Consider the following 16,022-nt stretch of genomic DNA (forward strand, 5'->3'; position numbering starts at 1 on the left):
GAAATAGTTTCTTTTTCTTTAAAGTTATAGTCGCTAATGTTTACTTTATGGCATTTCGCAGACCACATCCACCGAGGACGTTCGTGACTTTACACGCGCCCTGAAGAACAAATTCAAGAGTCGCAAATACTTTAAGAAACATCCACGCGTGGGCTACCTGCCTGTACAGAGTGTTCTGGAAGGTGGGTTTCTAAATCTATAAATTACAATTACGTATTTTACTAATTTCCAAAAATCTAGGTGATGCTTTGGAGAGTCCTGCGCCCAGTCCGCAACACACGACCCACCAGCTGCAGAACGACATGCACTCTAGGCTGGAGATGTATGCTTCCAGACTCGCACAAGTGGAGTACGGCGGCACGGGATCGAACTCTACGCCAGATAGCGATGACGAGCACCAGCTGATCGCTCAGTATTGCCAGGCTCTGCCGGGAACCAGCAACGGAAGTGCGCCCAAGTCGCCTGTCCAGGTGATGGCCGCCATGGACGCGGAACAGCGGGAGGAGCTGGAGGCGATCATACGCGACCTCGAGGAGGAGAACGCCAACCTGCAGGCGGAGTACCAGCAACTGTGCACCAAGCAGCAGAGCGGCACGCCCGAGGACTCCAATGGCATGCAGCACTCCAGTTCCAGCATGACGGGTCTCTCAGGCCAAGGCGAGCAGGGACAGGTGAGAGTTTGGCTTCTTATTCAAAAACATTCTTGATTAAAACCCAATCAAATTCTAGGACATGATGGCGGAGGCGAAGCTGCTGCGCCAGCACAAAGGTCGCCTGGAGGCGCGTATGCAAATCCTGGAGGACCACAATCGGCAGCTAGAGGCCCAATTGCAGCGGCTGCGTCAACTCCTGGATGAACCCAATGGCGGGGGCAGTAGCGCCACCAGCAGCGGCCTGCCCAGCGCCCCCGGCTCCGCCTTGAACTCCAAGCCAAACACCCTACAAACCCGTTCGGTGACCGCCTCGCAGTTGAACACCGACTCGCCGGCCAAGATGAACCAGCAGAATGGCCACTACGAGCACAACTCAAGTGAGTGGGGAGGGCTTACCCATCGGGGTATTCGGTTAACGTGTTGACATACTTGTGCGGTGTGTTGCAGTTAGCATTGTTTGATCGGGAAATCGATTTAGCTGCAAGGGAGCTTGAATATTAACTGCAGTTTTGTGATTTATTTACTATATTGTAGTCGAAAAACATATAGTTTGAGTAGGAATTTCAAATTTGGTCAGGTCTCACATACTAATAATATTACTTAAATAAGTATACCAAAGTAGTTACATATTTAGCAATGTTGACGGATTTATATATATGCATATATATATTATAGAAAAAGCAATGACCATCATTGCTTAGTTATAAAATATAATACTTTTGTAACTAATGGACAGTTAAAAATCGGCTTAATGACTTTAGAGAAGGCAAAATGGACAGGGGTATACAAGGATAAGCAAAGTGCCAACTTAAGGATACTGTTTAGGAACTTCCCCCAATGTTTTGGGTTCAGACTAACAGAGAGTGACAGCCCCGCCCACTAGCATTAACGAAGGGGTCTCCTGCCAACTAACCTCTAATTGTGTGCTGTTCTTGTCTGTTCTGCTCTGCCCCAAAACCCGCAACCCGCCACCCGCTCGCTCACCCACTCTAATGTACACCCCCATCAATGAAAACCCTCCATGCCAAACTTCATCTCCATCGAAACTGCAACCGCAAACACACTCGCAGAGGGAATTATGCTGCCGGGGATGAGCAGCGAGATGCAGCAGCAGCACGCCCAGTTGGCCAGTTTGGCGGCGAAGCATCATCAGCACCAGCTCAGCGGAGCCCTGAACGCGTTGCATCAACAGCAGCAGCAGCAGCAACAGCAGCAGTTGCAGCAGCAACATCCGCAGCAGCAGAGGAACCTGATGACAGGCAACGGCGGACTGGACATATCCGGCGGATATCTGGGGGACGACGGCCGCCCACCACCGCCCCCTCACTCCAGCCTCATGCAGCAGCAGCATCAGCAGCACTTGAATGGTGCGGAAATGGATGGCAGTGACTGTCACCTTTTGTAGCCTGCTCAATTTTATGACCTCCTCTGTTGCGCTTGTGTTCAGTTTGTGTTTCGTTTGCGGTGCCCACTTTCGGGCGCTGGATTTTATTTTCGATTGCAAATCTCTTGTGTTGTTTGTGTTGATGTTGTTCCTCTGGTTTTATACCCCCAATAAATACTAATCTTGATTATTTCTCTTGCTCTGCTCTCGTTCCACTGCCCCAACCCGAACTGCAGATCTTGCCTAGATTGTGTTGGATTAAAGCGGTAATACAACAATTTGTGTTGTCACTTCACCATTTCAGCGAGTCGAAACAGAAAATGTGTGTCAGATTTCTAATCCGGATTTATCTCCGTTTCCCGCAGAGAACTCCAGTGGCCTGGTGACCGTCATTACCGAGCAGGAATTGGAGAGCATCAACGATGACCTGGACGAGACGTCGAGCAGCAACACCACGAACACAACGACGACGACGACCACGGCAACCACGGAGAAGACCTGCGTGGAACTGCAAAAATAACTCCTTCGATACTTAACTGCAAGGCATTAAACTATAAAACAAAAATAAACAGTATAAGAATCCAAAAGAATCAACTGCAAGTGAGGAAATCCAATTGGCTGGCCTGCAAAATATTCTAAATAATCATACCTAAACACCTAAAGATAGATCCATATAACTATTGTGGTACATATATTTATACATTATTGCATACGAAGAAGAATCGGATAGGGGAGAATTTCAAGAAGAGCTTGGACTAAGCTGAGAACACTTTTAGTAGTTATGAAAGATACAAATCTATATATATTATATACAATTATCGAAGCGTAAGTAAGTGAAACATATTGAAAGCTGGAAATAATGCAGAAATGATTTAAAGATTAGATAAGCTGTAACTCCCACACATACATACCTACGATATAATAAAACACCTATAACATAATTGAAACATAATCATAATTTGCTAGTACATGCAAAATTGTTATAACTCGCACCTTTTTCGAAAAAAAGAGATAAGAAAAAACCAATTTCAACGATACAAAAAATACTAGCTAAGGCGAAATAGTTTTTGGATTAGCTCTCATATCATTTTGAAGCTTATTCAATAAGCGTTTTAAATGTAAATGTCGAAACACGCAATCAATTTTAATTTGTATCCTTATTTATTCCGAGTTCTTGTGTATTATTTCTTAATATTATTTAATATTAATATCTGTGCTAACTGAAAGTGTGCTGCAATGTTTTAAATTAAAGAACTATTATTGAAAAACACTGACCTTATACTTTTATTTTGATTTTGGTTTGTAGACAACAAGATCTTCTTAAACCTAATCATATGCTGACGAATACGATCACTAAATGGACCACCTTTTTCTATCTACTTAATCGAATCGAATCTTATCAACTACCAGAACCATCAAACAAATTAGATAATCCACATCATTCCAATGAAACTAGTCAAATTACACTTGAATATAATTACGAATCAAATGATATTGAAAACTGCTTTAAAATACCTAAATACCACAAAGAACTAATCGAATCGATAAATTTAGATGTCTACAACTGATACCCAATATCGTAAAATACTCACATCAATATAAGCAAAAGATATAATCGAAAGAGAGTAAATTTTTAACCTAGATATGCCGCAGATTAATAAATATTTATAAATATTTAACAGACAGTGCTATATATTAAAATGAAACGTTTAGGTTTATTTCCCTTGAAACTTCCACCTTTAGTTAACGAAATTTAAAAAAGTTAGGAACGAAAATAAGGACAATATGGAAACACTTTTAGGAACTGTTATCATTTAAGATTCTCATCTATCGATTTGGTTTATCTTAACTAGGTTCACTTCTCACTAGAATTTCCGTGCACTTAGTAAATGACACAAAATGACGATAAATAGAGAATGAATTAAATAAAGAGATATAGCTATCAACTAAATGCAGTTAGCAAAATATTTAACCACTTCTGTGTAGTGAAATGTCCCAACTATGAGTATTTTTCTAACCATACCGTACCAAACCAAACCGAATCGAATCAAAGTGTGTAAAGGATGTCCTACCAATAACCAATCAAGTTTAATAAAAGAAAACCCTCCGTTTCAAGTTATAAACAAATGAACCAAAATCGAAACAAAAATGCTTAAATCAACTATCTAACCATTAGTGAAACATATCCCATTCAAAACCTTAATTATAAAATTTATATGCATAGGTCGAAACCATTTCTAGGAGTACGTAGGTCGAGGACGAATTTAAGAGCATCAGTTTTACTAACTGACATCTGAGTTGAGAATAGCCAAAGCTGCCATTTGTTTGTCCCCACTTTTATACTGACAACTGATATCAAGCAACGCAATTCAAGCATATCCCGAAATAGTCTTCATCATCCAGTGGTTGTCTACAATAGATTTATACCTTATGCGAAAAACCGATGGGAAATCGGACGGACAGTCCCGAGACGAAGCCAAACAATCAACGAAGAAATTATGAATTAAATATTATACACTTGTCAAGGAACATTGTGAGCTATATTAGCCGCTTATTTACCGTATGTACACCGTATATTAGTCTCTTATTCTAAGCAGAATTACTTAGCTAAATTGTGTCCAACTGTAAAGGCCTCTAGAGCACAGCACTTCGTATGGTATATCAGCCTAAAGCCGTTTAGTTTAAATATCGTACACATCAAATCAATCAGACGGATAAAGATAGACACAAAGCCCCGAGCTTGGCAACTAATCGTTTGTGTTGGAATAGAAGCTTCGAAATTAATTTAGTGGTAGCAGGCATGACTCAATTGTACCTATCTTTTGATACCGTTTATTACAAAACTAAGGACTATAATCGTATTTAAATTGTATACCTAATCGAGTGCAGCGAGACCAAGACGCACTCAGCATGATGATGAACTTTTGAAGTCGGATGAAGCATATATCGATATCGAACACATTTCAATCTGTTCTACGAATGGTAGCTCATAGAACTTATTATACATAATACATAAATAAATGACACATTATGCATTGAACTAAACTTATTTATAACATACGGTGACATACTCGAAACGTTTATATACAACACACATATATTTATACATAATCAGAATAATTATACATATGAGATATGCCACATACGATATCATATAACATATACATATATGAACCATTGCGAAAAGTTGATACAATAAATAAAACACACATCAATTGCGTTAAATTATTGTTCTTTTATTATTGTGAGTATCTTTTTCTGGCACCATTCAACTAGATATCAAAATATTTTCAGTATTTATGCCAATTTTTTAATATTTCCCCAAATATATCTTCAAAGATTTTCGTTTATCGGTTTATTTCTCTAGACTAACCATTCAACAACATATTCTTAAGACATGTACGTAGGCTAAGTGTATCTTAAAATCAATCTACATGTTGGATCGGTATCAAATCCCTCGAAGAACACAGCAAAAGAGATTGAGAGTACAGCGTTTGGCACAGATATAGCCGGAGATTCAGTTTTGGGTCAGTGTAAGCTGCGTGCGATAGGTGAAGTCAAATCAAATCAGATCAGATAGCGGAGAACATTGCTCCCTCAGTGATGGTAGTAGGCATGGGGGTCCACGGGAGCAGGAGCCGGATAGTGGGCATAGGGACTGTGGGCCAGGGCGGGATAGGCGGCATGGAAGTGGGCGGAGGGCAGGACAGGAGCAGCCACTGGCACAGGCACTGGTGCTGGAGCTGGAGCTGGAGCAGGTCCAGGATGCGGAGCACCCCGGTGAAGAGGACCCAGGGCCAGCGGATACGAGAGCAGGGGAGCCTTGGGCACCGGCGGAAGTGGAGGAGCCGGAGCCGGACCATAACCAAGATGAGCTGGCGCTGGAGCGGGTGCAGGTGCGATGACAGGGGCCAGGTGGGCAGGTGCCTTGTAGGCCAGTGGCTCCTTGCGAACCACCGCATTGAAACCGTGATGCGGATCAGCCGTGTAGTCAACGGTGCGCTTGGTTCCATCGGGATCCACCACCGAGTAGCTGCCCTTCACCACATCGCCGTGACGCGTCTCGTGCTGCGACTTTAGGTCACCGGTATACCCGTCCTGAATGTCATATCCAAAGGAGTATTTCGGCTCGGGGTCGTAGGGTTCGGGAGCTGCGGGCTTGGGTGCCACATAAGGTCCGGGCAGGGGGCCATTTGGCGGGCCATAGCCTCCATAATGGTGTAGAGGTCCAGGACCAGCGGGACCACCATAGTATGGTCCAGGTCCAATCACGCCCGCATAGGCGATGCCGAGCACGGCGCTCAGCAGGGAAATCTATAAAAAGTATACATTTTTAATAAGAATATCCAATTACAGTATTCGAGTAAGCAGAAGTGTTCTATAACTAATAATATTTTTGGAACAAGGTAAAGTGTTAACTTAAATCTTTATTCCTCATCTGGTGATTTTTAAACCAAGCAAATGTCTGTTTTTAAAAACGTATTATTTTGTAATCGCTTTAAAAACTTGACTGGAATTCAACAATTATAAATAATTTACTATTTTTAGGGGTCTGTTTTATCACACCAGAACTGTTTGGATTCATTTGAATTTAATGAAGTGAAATTTCTTTAAGTAAGCTTTATTAGTATTACACTAATAAGTTTCACTCTTTTCAAAAAATTTAATTTAAATGTAGGATATGCTAATGTAACATTATTCCATTCCAAATTACGTGTTTCTTAAAGCAGTCAATTGTCCGTGTCAATGCCGTTGCCTTTAGAAACTTATGTTCATAAATTGAATTTCTTTAATATTGATTTTTTTAACATTCTGTTTGATTTCAACAAATCGTTCAATTAAATTTGAATCGATCACCTCCTCAAATAAACTTTAACTTAATTCATAAAATTAAAAGTCCCGAAACGACTGGTTTTCTTCACACCTTCAGCATATCGATGTCCTTGCACGGGTATCCTTTCCACTCGCTCACAGTTGTCACAGGCTCAGCACACACCACTTAAAGAGTGGCCGGAGTAGCACTTTGAATTCGACGACGATCGCGCTAGGAGAAGTAACCAAAACTGCAAGCGTTGGCTGGGAGTTCTGGCCATTTATACTGCCAACCGGCGGCAAATGTCGCCTGCTTCACATGGCGCAGCCGCGGCAATAAACTAATTTCAGATCAAGAGAGACCCGGCCAGAGTCTTCGGTTTAGGCCAGCGATCAAGCACATGGTGCAGACGAGATGTTGTGGACCCACGGGGTCGGGGGTTGACTCTTGCCCACCTGGCGGCAAATCGTGTGCCTGGCTTCAACTTTGGCGCAGTTATCGTGTCGACTTAGAAAGGTTATTCTTCCGCTAAACCATTTAAAGGGACCCCAGATCCAAGCTTTGCCCTTTCACTTTTGCGGCGTTTACGATTCGCTTTTCGATCCCCATACCCACTTGGACACCGACTTTTTGGCAATTATGTGAGAATTTATTTGGCCGCACACAATTGAAATGTTAAATTAACATCGGCTGGATGTTAGGACCTGCTGCATTCGGATTCGAGTTCGGATTCGATCGCCGCGTAATTAGCTGAGAAGAACAAGCTGCACAAAGCGGCGGCGGTTCCATATGAAATGGCAGTTGCTGCGCATGCGCAAAAGGTCAGGCGGTCCACAATTGAATTAAGAGTGCCTGGAGCGGACCAGAAAGCCAGGGGCTCACCGTCGGAGGGGGCGAGAACGGGGGCAGCCAGCCGCCACAGCCGCCTAATAAAGCGAAAGGTCAACGCGCCGCTGTCGGCACATTAGTCTGGCCCACAGACTGGCCAAAAAAACACTCACGGTCTAAGCAAATAATGTCATTAATAATACCCTTCAAAGAGTGGCATGACGACTGTATAAGATTGGATTTGCAATATCCTTAAGGATAACATATGAATAAGTTAAGACTGATCTTAACTTGAAATGTCTATACCATGGTAAGGACTTATAATTATGGTTGCATAGCAAGGATTATTAAAAATTAACGACTGTCACTATTTATTTCATTTAGATAATTGTATATTTTTTTAATACTTGCAATTATAGTTGAATGGCAAGGATTATTAAACATTACAATTTTCTTACCCATTCTTTTTTAAATTACGTGATTGTATATTTTTTGCAATAATTGTATATTTCATATCAGAATTAAACGGGTTTTTAATTGATAAATTTTGCTGAGAATTTATTTTGACCCGCAATATTTGTATTAGTCCCACCAATATTCTTAAGAAATGTTTTAAACCAATTCCATTGTCCAAAAAATACCCTTTCAATTTCCAACTCCATCCAAGTGTCTGCGACAATTCCTCTGTTTACCGTTTTGTGTGCTTAATTTATGGCTGCAAATTTGTATCTGGCATCTGGAAAACCATTGACAGCTGCATGCATTGTTTTACCCTTGTTGTTACCATCGAGTCTGTTTATGCGACAACTAAGTATAACAAAGAATCAAAGTCGTGCCAACTGCAATTCCAGTCGATGTCATCCGTTTTAACTATTTTTAGCCAGAAGATCAAAGCAATTGATCAACTAGAATGTCAGGCTAATGCAACATAGTTCCATAGTTGAAGAACAAATAGGAAATCCAACCACTAATTGATAATCAAAAGAGAACAGAATATATTTAAGGTATTTTAATGACATATCTGAAATTGTTAAAAATAAAAACTTCGCGATAGATGTGACATCTCCTGGTCATATTTTCCCGGTTACAGGGCTCACAGCTGGCAATATATCTTGAATATTAAAGGCCCATCCAGCTGTTTTGCCTGGCGAAACATGTTGTTTAAAGCGGCTAAAGAGAAATTTATTGCTATTTCTACAGTAGTTTCATTAACGCTTCTGGTCAGTTCCCAAAGAGAGTTGGAAATAGCCAGTCGGTCCAAAAAATTCCAGTCACAAAAAATGGATTTTAGTGAGGTTCTGGATAAGTGTGGAAACTATGGGAGGTTTCAAGTGGTGATCCTTTTACTGTACGGCTATACAAATATTCTGGGGTCGCTGCACTACTTCTCGCAGACCCTCATCACCTTTACACCCGAGCATTGGTGAGTGATAATAATGACGTAAGGGTTTCCCTCTAAGGTGTACCTAATTTTTCCTATACAGGTGCTCCCATGTTGACCTCCAGGGTCTCAGTGTCAAGGAGCTTCGCTCTGTGTACTCAAACATTTCCGCCTCATCCTGCACTCCCCTTTTGGGCGTGGTCAATGGCATGGGCGTAGTGGCAGAGGGGCGTGAATGCAAGGATTGGATTTTCAAAAGAGAGAGTGGCTACGAAAGCATTACCACCGAGGTTCCTAATAAGAATATATTATTATAATGATTATTTAGTTATACCCCCTTTTTACTTACAGCTCAAATGGGTTTGTGACAAATCCCACCATCCAGCGGTGGGTCAGTCCTTCTTCTTTATGGGATCTGTGGTGGGCACCATTATCTTTGGTTATCTCTCGGATCAAATAGGTCGCCTGCCATCTCTGCTAATGGCCACCTTGTTTGGAGCTACGGGTGACTTTATTACCTCCTTTGTGTACACTCTGCCCTGGTTCGCCTTCTCCAGATTTATGTCGGGACTGTCCACTGATACCATGTACTACCTCATGTATATCTTGGGTAAGTTATTTAAATAAAATAAATTAATAAAAATATTTATTATTAATATTCCCAGTCTTCGAGTACCTGAGCCCCAAGAGCCGAACCTTTGGCCTCAACATCATTTTGGCCATTTTCTACTGTTTTGGACTGATGACCTCCCCCTGGGCCGCCATCTGGATAGGCAACTGGCGTCGCTACCTCTGGCTGGCATCTCTTCCAGCTCTGGGTGTCCTTATATATCCCTTCCTGATCTGCGAAAGTGCCCAGTGGCTGTTGACCAAGAAGAAGTACGATGAGGCGGTGGCCTGCCTAAAGAAGGTGGCCAAGTTCAATGGCCGCCATGTGGAGGAGACTATTTTCGACGAGTTCGTCAAATATTATCGCGAAAGAGCTCAACGAGAATACAAGCTAAATGGTCAGGAGGACACCTTCCTCGCCATGCTGAAAACACCTCGTTTGCGTCGATTTACTTTGACTTTGCTGCTCAAGTCGTAAGTTCTTCCCTTTAAATTAAGTAACCTCCGTGATACCTCTTTCCCTTTTAGAGTCATCATAACGCTCTCTTGTGATGTGATCAATCGCAATATGGAGGGCCTGGGCACCTCGCCCTTCAAGCTCTTTTCCTTTACCTCGATCGTCTATCTGCCCGCGGGAGTGGCCATCCTGCTTCTGCAGAACAAGATCGGCCGCAAGGGCATGGCCTGCTCCGCCCTCTTTGTGGGTGGACTCATCACCACGACGACGGGCTTCCTGATTGCCCACTTGGATCCCACGGAAAACGCCCTACTACTGGCTATCATGGTGGGTCTGGGCCGATTTGGAGCCACAGTCTCCTACGATGCGGAGATCCAATATGCGGCGGAGATCATTCCGACCAGTGTGAGGGGCCAGGCGGTCTCCAACATTCATGTGGTGGGTCTGGCCTCCAGCTCACTGGCCTTCTATGTGATCTACCTGGCCCACTACTACAAGCCCCTCCCCTCGATCTTTATCAGCTGCTTGATGTTTTTCGGTGCCGGACTCTGCCTGACTTTACCAGAAACTTTGAACAAGTAGGTTTATATTACTACATCTTGGTTTGTTATTTATGTCTCCTTTCTTACCAGAAAGCTACCCGAAACCTTGGCGGATGGGGAAAACTTTGCCCTAAACGAGAGCTTCCTATACTTTCCTTGCTTTCACAAAAAAGAAGAAAATACTAAGGATGAATGTGTGTAACTCGAAATGGAAGGGACTTATTTTATAGAAATCATTGTACATGGCACATTGTCATCTGATAAAATATCCTGCCCGAAGACTGATTAAATATATTTTCGAAAGATTAATATAATATCATTCAAACTCAAGGGTAATCTGCACAATCAAAAGAATGAGTTTTGACCCTATTCAAAAAATATACGGTTTTTTAAACTGAATACTAACTAGAACAGTACCGTCACAACAAAGGTCTATAATTTGCAAACGATAATTTTACCTTACACACTGACATCCAACAAAATTATACAAAAGACCACTGATTACAGATGTCAATGCCAAATAACACGCTTTTTAAATAATCACTACAACAACAACAAAATCTGAAAGCGGACAAACTAAAGCTTATAAAAGAAAGATATTATTTTTTCTATATTTTCTAAGATGTTTTTTTTGCTTAGTCACATAGATAAATGCATTGCAGCCAATTCGAAATAACCATTTTGTAAAGATATAATACACTAAAGGCCTATCTGCTTACAATTTAAACAGGTATGCCTGATTTTACGTCACAAATTAAATCGTTGCTGTAATAACTGTAAATAAACTGCATTGCATGTTTGCAATCACCGAACCCAAAAATCTATATTTATCTCCTCATCATAGTAGTCAGCAATAACAAAGGCCTAAAATTTTGAGCACTCCATCGTCGAAATTATTTGTTCCCAGTAGAATAAGGAGTATGCCTTGCAAATAGAAATAAACTATATATCCTATATAGGCATAATGGGCAAGGGAAAAGTGATGAAGCAAATTAAAATTCTATCAGTCTATTACCACCTAAAATCATTAATTCGCAAGTTTGTTTGCAATAACATCTGTAATGAGTATCCCGCGATTGATACAATCTCATATGGCATTCTTTCGTGTATTTGGCAATTTCATTTTCACAAAAATACGACTGCCGGCAAGTCGAAAGCCCCATATCAAACTTTACTTTCGTTCCGTGCGGTTGACATCGCAATTTCGCCGGAGACGCGCAATTCCCGGTCAGTGGCTATATAGTACTTATACAGAGTTCAACTGCGGCAGGTTGTTTCGGATGCAGCCGAAAGTCTGTTCCTTATCGCAAATTTTACGATGTGTTCTAACACGCATCTGCTAGCCGTCTAACCTATTCCAAGTCCTAAGAACGCGAATAAGTGTAATAAAATATAAAGACGGCAAAACTTGTTAGACTTTACTATCATTTTTTAATTATGTGTAGTTACCTTTAAAAATTATTGTGATGTGGGAATATAAAATTATATCTGAAACAAAAAGTGCTCATGGTTTTGTTAAGAAATGCATAGCTTAAATAATATATATCACAAAAAACATAAATAAAATCGTGCTATATTTATAAAGTGCAATAAACTTGTAGGCCTTGGATTTCGGATTTTCGCAATGTTTAACATACGTGTATTAACATAAGAATTATACATTATTTTATCAATATAATTCTTAAATTTTAAACTGAAACTGAATATTCAAGTAATGTTACTGAATACATTTCAAATTTCAGTTAAGGGGCTACTTCAACAGCTGCGACTTAACGACCTACAGCTAGTTTTCGTTGTTTTGTAGTAATTCAAACGACATCTGACGAGAGACCCCAGCTGTCAAACATAATCTACACGAATTATTTCTGATTTCGTTCTGGCAAGAATCGCCGAGCGCACTAATTGGTTTTGGAAATTAAGAGAAATTCAACGCAGGCAATTAAGCGGATCGCAGATGCCGTGGCGAAGATGAGTCGGAGTCTTGAGTCTTGTCGTCGTGGCCAGGCTCATCTCGATTCCGATTCCGATTCCGATTCGGATTCCGATTCCCGGGTAGAAACGTGAGTGGATGCAAGTGGTGCGAGTGCGCAAGAACACAATGCTGGAGGTGGACAAGATTCTGGAGAAGTGCGGCGACTTCAGCCGGCTTCAGCTGATAATGCTGCTGCTCTTCTGTGTGATCAACGTGCTGTCGGCCCTGCACTACTACTCCCAGACGATCATCAGCTTCGTTCCAAAATACTGGTAAGTATAATATGCAAGTTCGCTGTCCATCGCGTCGTATACTTAACGCACTGCTCATACGCCCAGGTGTGCAGACGGTTTGCCCGCCAACTTCGAACCGCCGGATGAGTCAAGCTGCCTGCCCCTGGACAGGAATATTAGCAGTTCGAATACCTGCTTTAGTTATGACTACGAGCTCTACATGGGCTACCAGAGCTTTCCCAGCGAGATGGACTGGGTGTGCGCCGATGCCTGGAAGCTCACCCTCGGCCAGTCCATGTTCTTTGTGGGCTCTGTGGTGGGCTCCATGGTGCTGGGCTACCTGGCGGACGTGGTCGGCCGTCTTCCCATCCTGATCGTGGCCAATTTGATAGCCATGAGTGGGAATCTACTGACCATCTGGAGCACCAATGTCACGCTCTTCTGCATTTTCCGCATGATATCGGGCATTGCCACGGATAGCAACTTTGTGATGATGTATATTCTGGGTGAGTTGGAAACACATTATGAGCTGTTACTACACTAAGTAATATCTAAGCACCTCTGATATAAAGTAACTTTGTTAAAGACCCTTATTTATAAATCATCTTCGAAAGTTAAAATCAATGCACAGTCAAATCCCTTTGGATGAGACTAGTTTTAGATACATGTCTGGGTTTTAATTTTTCCTTTTAGTAATGGAGTACATGCGTCCCTCGGTTCGAACCCTTGGCCTGAGCATCTGCATAGGATTGTTCTACTGTCTAGGCTCCATGGCGGCACCCTGGATCGCCGTGCTCATGCGCAGCTGGCGGGGATTCCTGCTGGCCACCTCCTTGCCCCTGCTGGTGGTGCCACTCTTCTACTTTATAGTCCCCGAAAGCATTCAGTGGCTGATTTCGAAGCAGAAGTATGAGAAGGCAGTGGTCTGCCTGAAGCGGGTGGCCAAGATAAATGGGCGGCGGGTGGAGGAGAGTGCCTTCGAGGAGTTCATCGAGGAGTGCAAGTTCAGCCAGCAAAACCAGAAGGCCTCGCCCCATCTGTTTGACCTGTTCAAGACGCCCCGCCTGCGCCGCAACACGCTCATCCTCTTCTTCAAGTCGTGAGTTTTGATGGGTTTTTTGATTTCAGGTGAATTCTACTAATTTCGAACACCCACAACACGCGCAGCATGGTCATCACCCTGTGCTACGATGCCGTATCGCGAAACGTTCAGGGCCTTGGCATTTCGCCATTTGTGATGTTCTCGCTGAGCGCCACCGCGATTCTGCCGGCCTGCCTGCTGATCATCGCCCTGCAAGATCGCATCGGTCGCAAGGCGATGGCCTCCGCCTCCCTGCTGCTGAGTGGCATTTTCATCTCGGTCACCGGGGGCATCATCTTCGCCGCCGCAGCATCGGATAAGAGTGAGTTCAGCCCGATCAGCTGGGGGGTATATTGTGCAGAGTTGAGTAATGGGAATTTAATAGTTGCTTTTAACTGGAGATTTATGTCCTATCGAAAAATGAACTGATATATCAGTAGAAAATAGTAAACTTCTTAAAAATAGTTTTTAACAATGATAATTCTTGGACAAAATCGTCAATATATAATACCTGGATTTTAAGCGGAGATTAAAGTGTTATCAAAGAATGAACGGATATATCAGCACAGTAAAAATGCTTTAAATAATTTTAAGCCAACTTTATTAAGGGAGCAAGTAACGTCAATACTTAAAATAGCTCCATACACAGCAAATATTTTTGGTCTATCCATCTTATTAACATCCAGATAATTTCAATCACTGCTCCGACCTTAATTTTATCATTTGAATTGCTATGTAATTGGTATTTTCAAAACTTAAAAATCTGGGATTTTTATTTAAACATTCTATTATTTATTTACTGTTATAAAATATATCCTATTTTAATCACCATCTCAGTGATATTAATGCATTACCAACAAATTTATTACAATTTTGAAATTATTTTCCCTTATTAATTTGCCTTACCAAATAAAAGAACTAGTTTATATGACAGTGTTAAATAAAAATAAAATCAAGTGAGCATTTTGATCTTAAACTTTTTAATATAAAAACGATTTACTTTCATAATTATTATTTTATGAATTTAAAAAAGAAACATATTATCCTTTATTAAGTCAAATATATTTTTTCTCACGTACAGCCACCACCCTGCTGGTAAGCCTCTCCGTGGTGGGTCGTTTTGGAGTAACAGTGGCCTACAACTCGGGAGCCCAGTATGCCACCGAGCTGATCCCCACCTGCGTTCGGGGTCAGGGAGTGGCTGCAGTCCATGTGGCCGGCTACGCCTTCACCTTCTTCAGTGCCTACATCCTGTATACGAGGAGCATCTTCTCGCCGCTCCCCGAGATTATCCTGGGCGTGCTGTCCTTGCTGGGGGCTTGTCTCTGCCTCCTGCTGCCGGAAACCCTTCATCGCACTTTGCCCACTTCCCTGGAGGATGGGGAGAATTTCGGGAAGAGCGATCGCTGGTACACCTTCAGCTTCCTGGAGAAACGCACCCAATCAGCAGCCACTCTGGACACCCAAAACGTCAAGATGTACTCGCAATCGACGGAATCGGCCGTCTACTTTTAGTAAATACTAAAAATATACTTTTAGGCAGCGGAAGTCGGTTGGGTTTTATCACTGCAGTTGTAGTTTTCTGTAGAGCCCACCAAATTGTTAGTGTATATAAAATGAGAAACGGTGTCCAAGACATAAAATACAGTTGTAGAATAAGTTTACCAAATGTGTACAATAGAAAAGTGAGAAAGCAATAAATTGATATTTTAATATTGGTTATACAGCTGTCGTTTGGCATGGATAAAGATTTGGAAACGTTACACTAAATAATGTTTTTATAGATTAAAATGTATGTGGTTAACAAGCATTCTGCTTAAAATTGAACGTTGAAAACTTGTAGATCGTAATAGACAAAATTCTACTTAAATGTCCCAAACTGTAAGTCTGTGCACAACCTAAACAACAAAGCCGCAAAAAACTTTTTACACCTTCAAGGAGTTATACAAAAAACCTTTATTTACTGACACGTCAAGAGAGAAGTCGGAACGTAACAGTTTAAATCAGTTTCCAGTGATATCTATATTTGGGGCTCGAAATACAAACAAGAAAGTGTACTTTGATTAAAT

The 16,022-nt window shown here is 41.8% G+C and overlaps 4 protein-coding genes across 24 annotated transcripts in view; 3 read left to right on the forward strand and 1 right to left on the reverse strand.

Annotated features, from left to right (window-relative positions):
* LOC119559918 (dystrophin) overlaps nucleotides 1-3,307 on the forward strand; it is a 151,390-nt gene extending 148,083 nt beyond the window's left edge. For 9 of the 21 annotated variants that reach the window (XM_037873106.1, XM_037873107.1, XM_037873108.1 and 6 more), the window contains 4 exons: nucleotides 62-182; nucleotides 241-671; nucleotides 730-1,030; nucleotides 2,403-3,307. In XM_037873106.1, coding sequence (XP_037729034.1) covers nucleotides 62-182; nucleotides 241-671; nucleotides 730-1,030; nucleotides 2,403-2,557 — 1,008 coding nt within the window. In that variant the 3' untranslated portion in view covers nucleotides 2,558-3,307. Of the gene's footprint in view, nucleotides 1-61; nucleotides 183-240; nucleotides 672-729; nucleotides 1,031-1,723; nucleotides 2,021-2,273; nucleotides 2,304-2,402 lie in introns of all 21 variants that reach the window. The other 12 variants (XM_037873100.1, XM_037873101.1, XM_037873102.1 and 9 more) reach the window with 4 other exon arrangements.
* A 2,059-nt stretch (nucleotides 3,308-5,366) lies between these two features.
* On the reverse strand, nucleotides 5,367-7,096 carry LOC119559922 (larval cuticle protein A1A). Its single transcript, XM_037873125.1, has 2 exons — nucleotides 6,962-7,096; nucleotides 5,367-6,351 (listed from the first exon to the last, which is right to left on the reverse strand). The coding sequence occupies exons 1-2, from the start codon at nucleotides 6,968-6,970 to the stop codon at nucleotides 5,635-5,637; spliced, it is 726 nt and encodes a 241-aa protein (XP_037729053.1). The 5' UTR covers nucleotides 6,971-7,096; the 3' UTR covers nucleotides 5,367-5,634.
* A 1,825-nt stretch (nucleotides 7,097-8,921) lies between these two features.
* LOC119560361 (organic cation transporter-like protein) lies at nucleotides 8,922-11,407 on the forward strand. Its single transcript, XM_037873765.1, has 6 exons — nucleotides 8,922-9,101; nucleotides 9,163-9,349; nucleotides 9,411-9,669; nucleotides 9,725-10,142; nucleotides 10,197-10,703; nucleotides 10,758-11,407. Exons 1-6 carry the CDS (start codon nucleotides 8,959-8,961, stop codon nucleotides 10,867-10,869), a joined length of 1,626 nt encoding a protein of 541 aa, XP_037729693.1. The 5' UTR covers nucleotides 8,922-8,958; the 3' UTR covers nucleotides 10,870-11,407.
* Nucleotides 11,408-11,832: 425 nt separating this feature from the next.
* Nucleotides 11,833-15,675, forward strand: LOC119560036 (organic cation transporter protein). The gene is made up of 6 exons (XM_037873337.1): nucleotides 11,833-11,894; nucleotides 12,410-12,911; nucleotides 12,978-13,378; nucleotides 13,566-13,971; nucleotides 14,040-14,275; nucleotides 15,035-15,675. The coding sequence occupies exons 2-6, from the start codon at nucleotides 12,736-12,738 to the stop codon at nucleotides 15,466-15,468; spliced, it is 1,653 nt and encodes a 550-aa protein (XP_037729265.1). The 5' UTR covers nucleotides 11,833-11,894; nucleotides 12,410-12,735; the 3' UTR covers nucleotides 15,469-15,675.
* The last annotated feature ends 347 nt before the right edge of the window (nucleotides 15,676-16,022 follow it).

Source organism: Drosophila subpulchrella, unplaced genomic scaffold, assembly GCF_014743375.2.
Source record: "Drosophila subpulchrella strain 33 F10 #4 breed RU33 unplaced genomic scaffold, RU_Dsub_v1.1 Primary Assembly Seq354, whole genome shotgun sequence".
Taxonomy (NCBI): domain Eukaryota; kingdom Metazoa; phylum Arthropoda; class Insecta; order Diptera; family Drosophilidae; genus Drosophila; species Drosophila subpulchrella.

What these genes read in the sequence shown, in the direction of transcription:
- LOC119560361 (XM_037873765.1), top strand. Translation starts at nt 8,959, where the DNA reads ATGGATTTTAGTGAGGTTCTGGATAAGTGTGGAAACTATGGGAGGTTT. An exon ending in ACCTTTACACCCGAGCATTG is followed by an intron (nt 9,102 to 9,162) that starts GTGAGTGATAAT and finishes TTTCCTATACAG; the next exon opens with GTGCTCCCATGTTGACCTCC. An exon ending in ACGAAAGCATTACCACCGAG is followed by an intron (nt 9,350 to 9,410) that starts GTTCCTAATAAG and finishes TTTTACTTACAG; the next exon opens with CTCAAATGGGTTTGTGACAA.
- LOC119560036 (XM_037873337.1), top strand. Translation starts at nt 12,736, where the DNA reads ATGCAAGTGGTGCGAGTGCGCAAGAACACAATGCTGGAGGTGGACAAG. An exon ending in AGCTTCGTTCCAAAATACTG is followed by an intron (nt 12,912 to 12,977) that starts GTAAGTATAATA and finishes TCATACGCCCAG; the next exon opens with GTGTGCAGACGGTTTGCCCG. An exon ending in CGCCGCAGCATCGGATAAGA is followed by an intron (nt 14,276 to 15,034) that starts GTGAGTTCAGCC and finishes TCTCACGTACAG; the next exon opens with CCACCACCCTGCTGGTAAGC.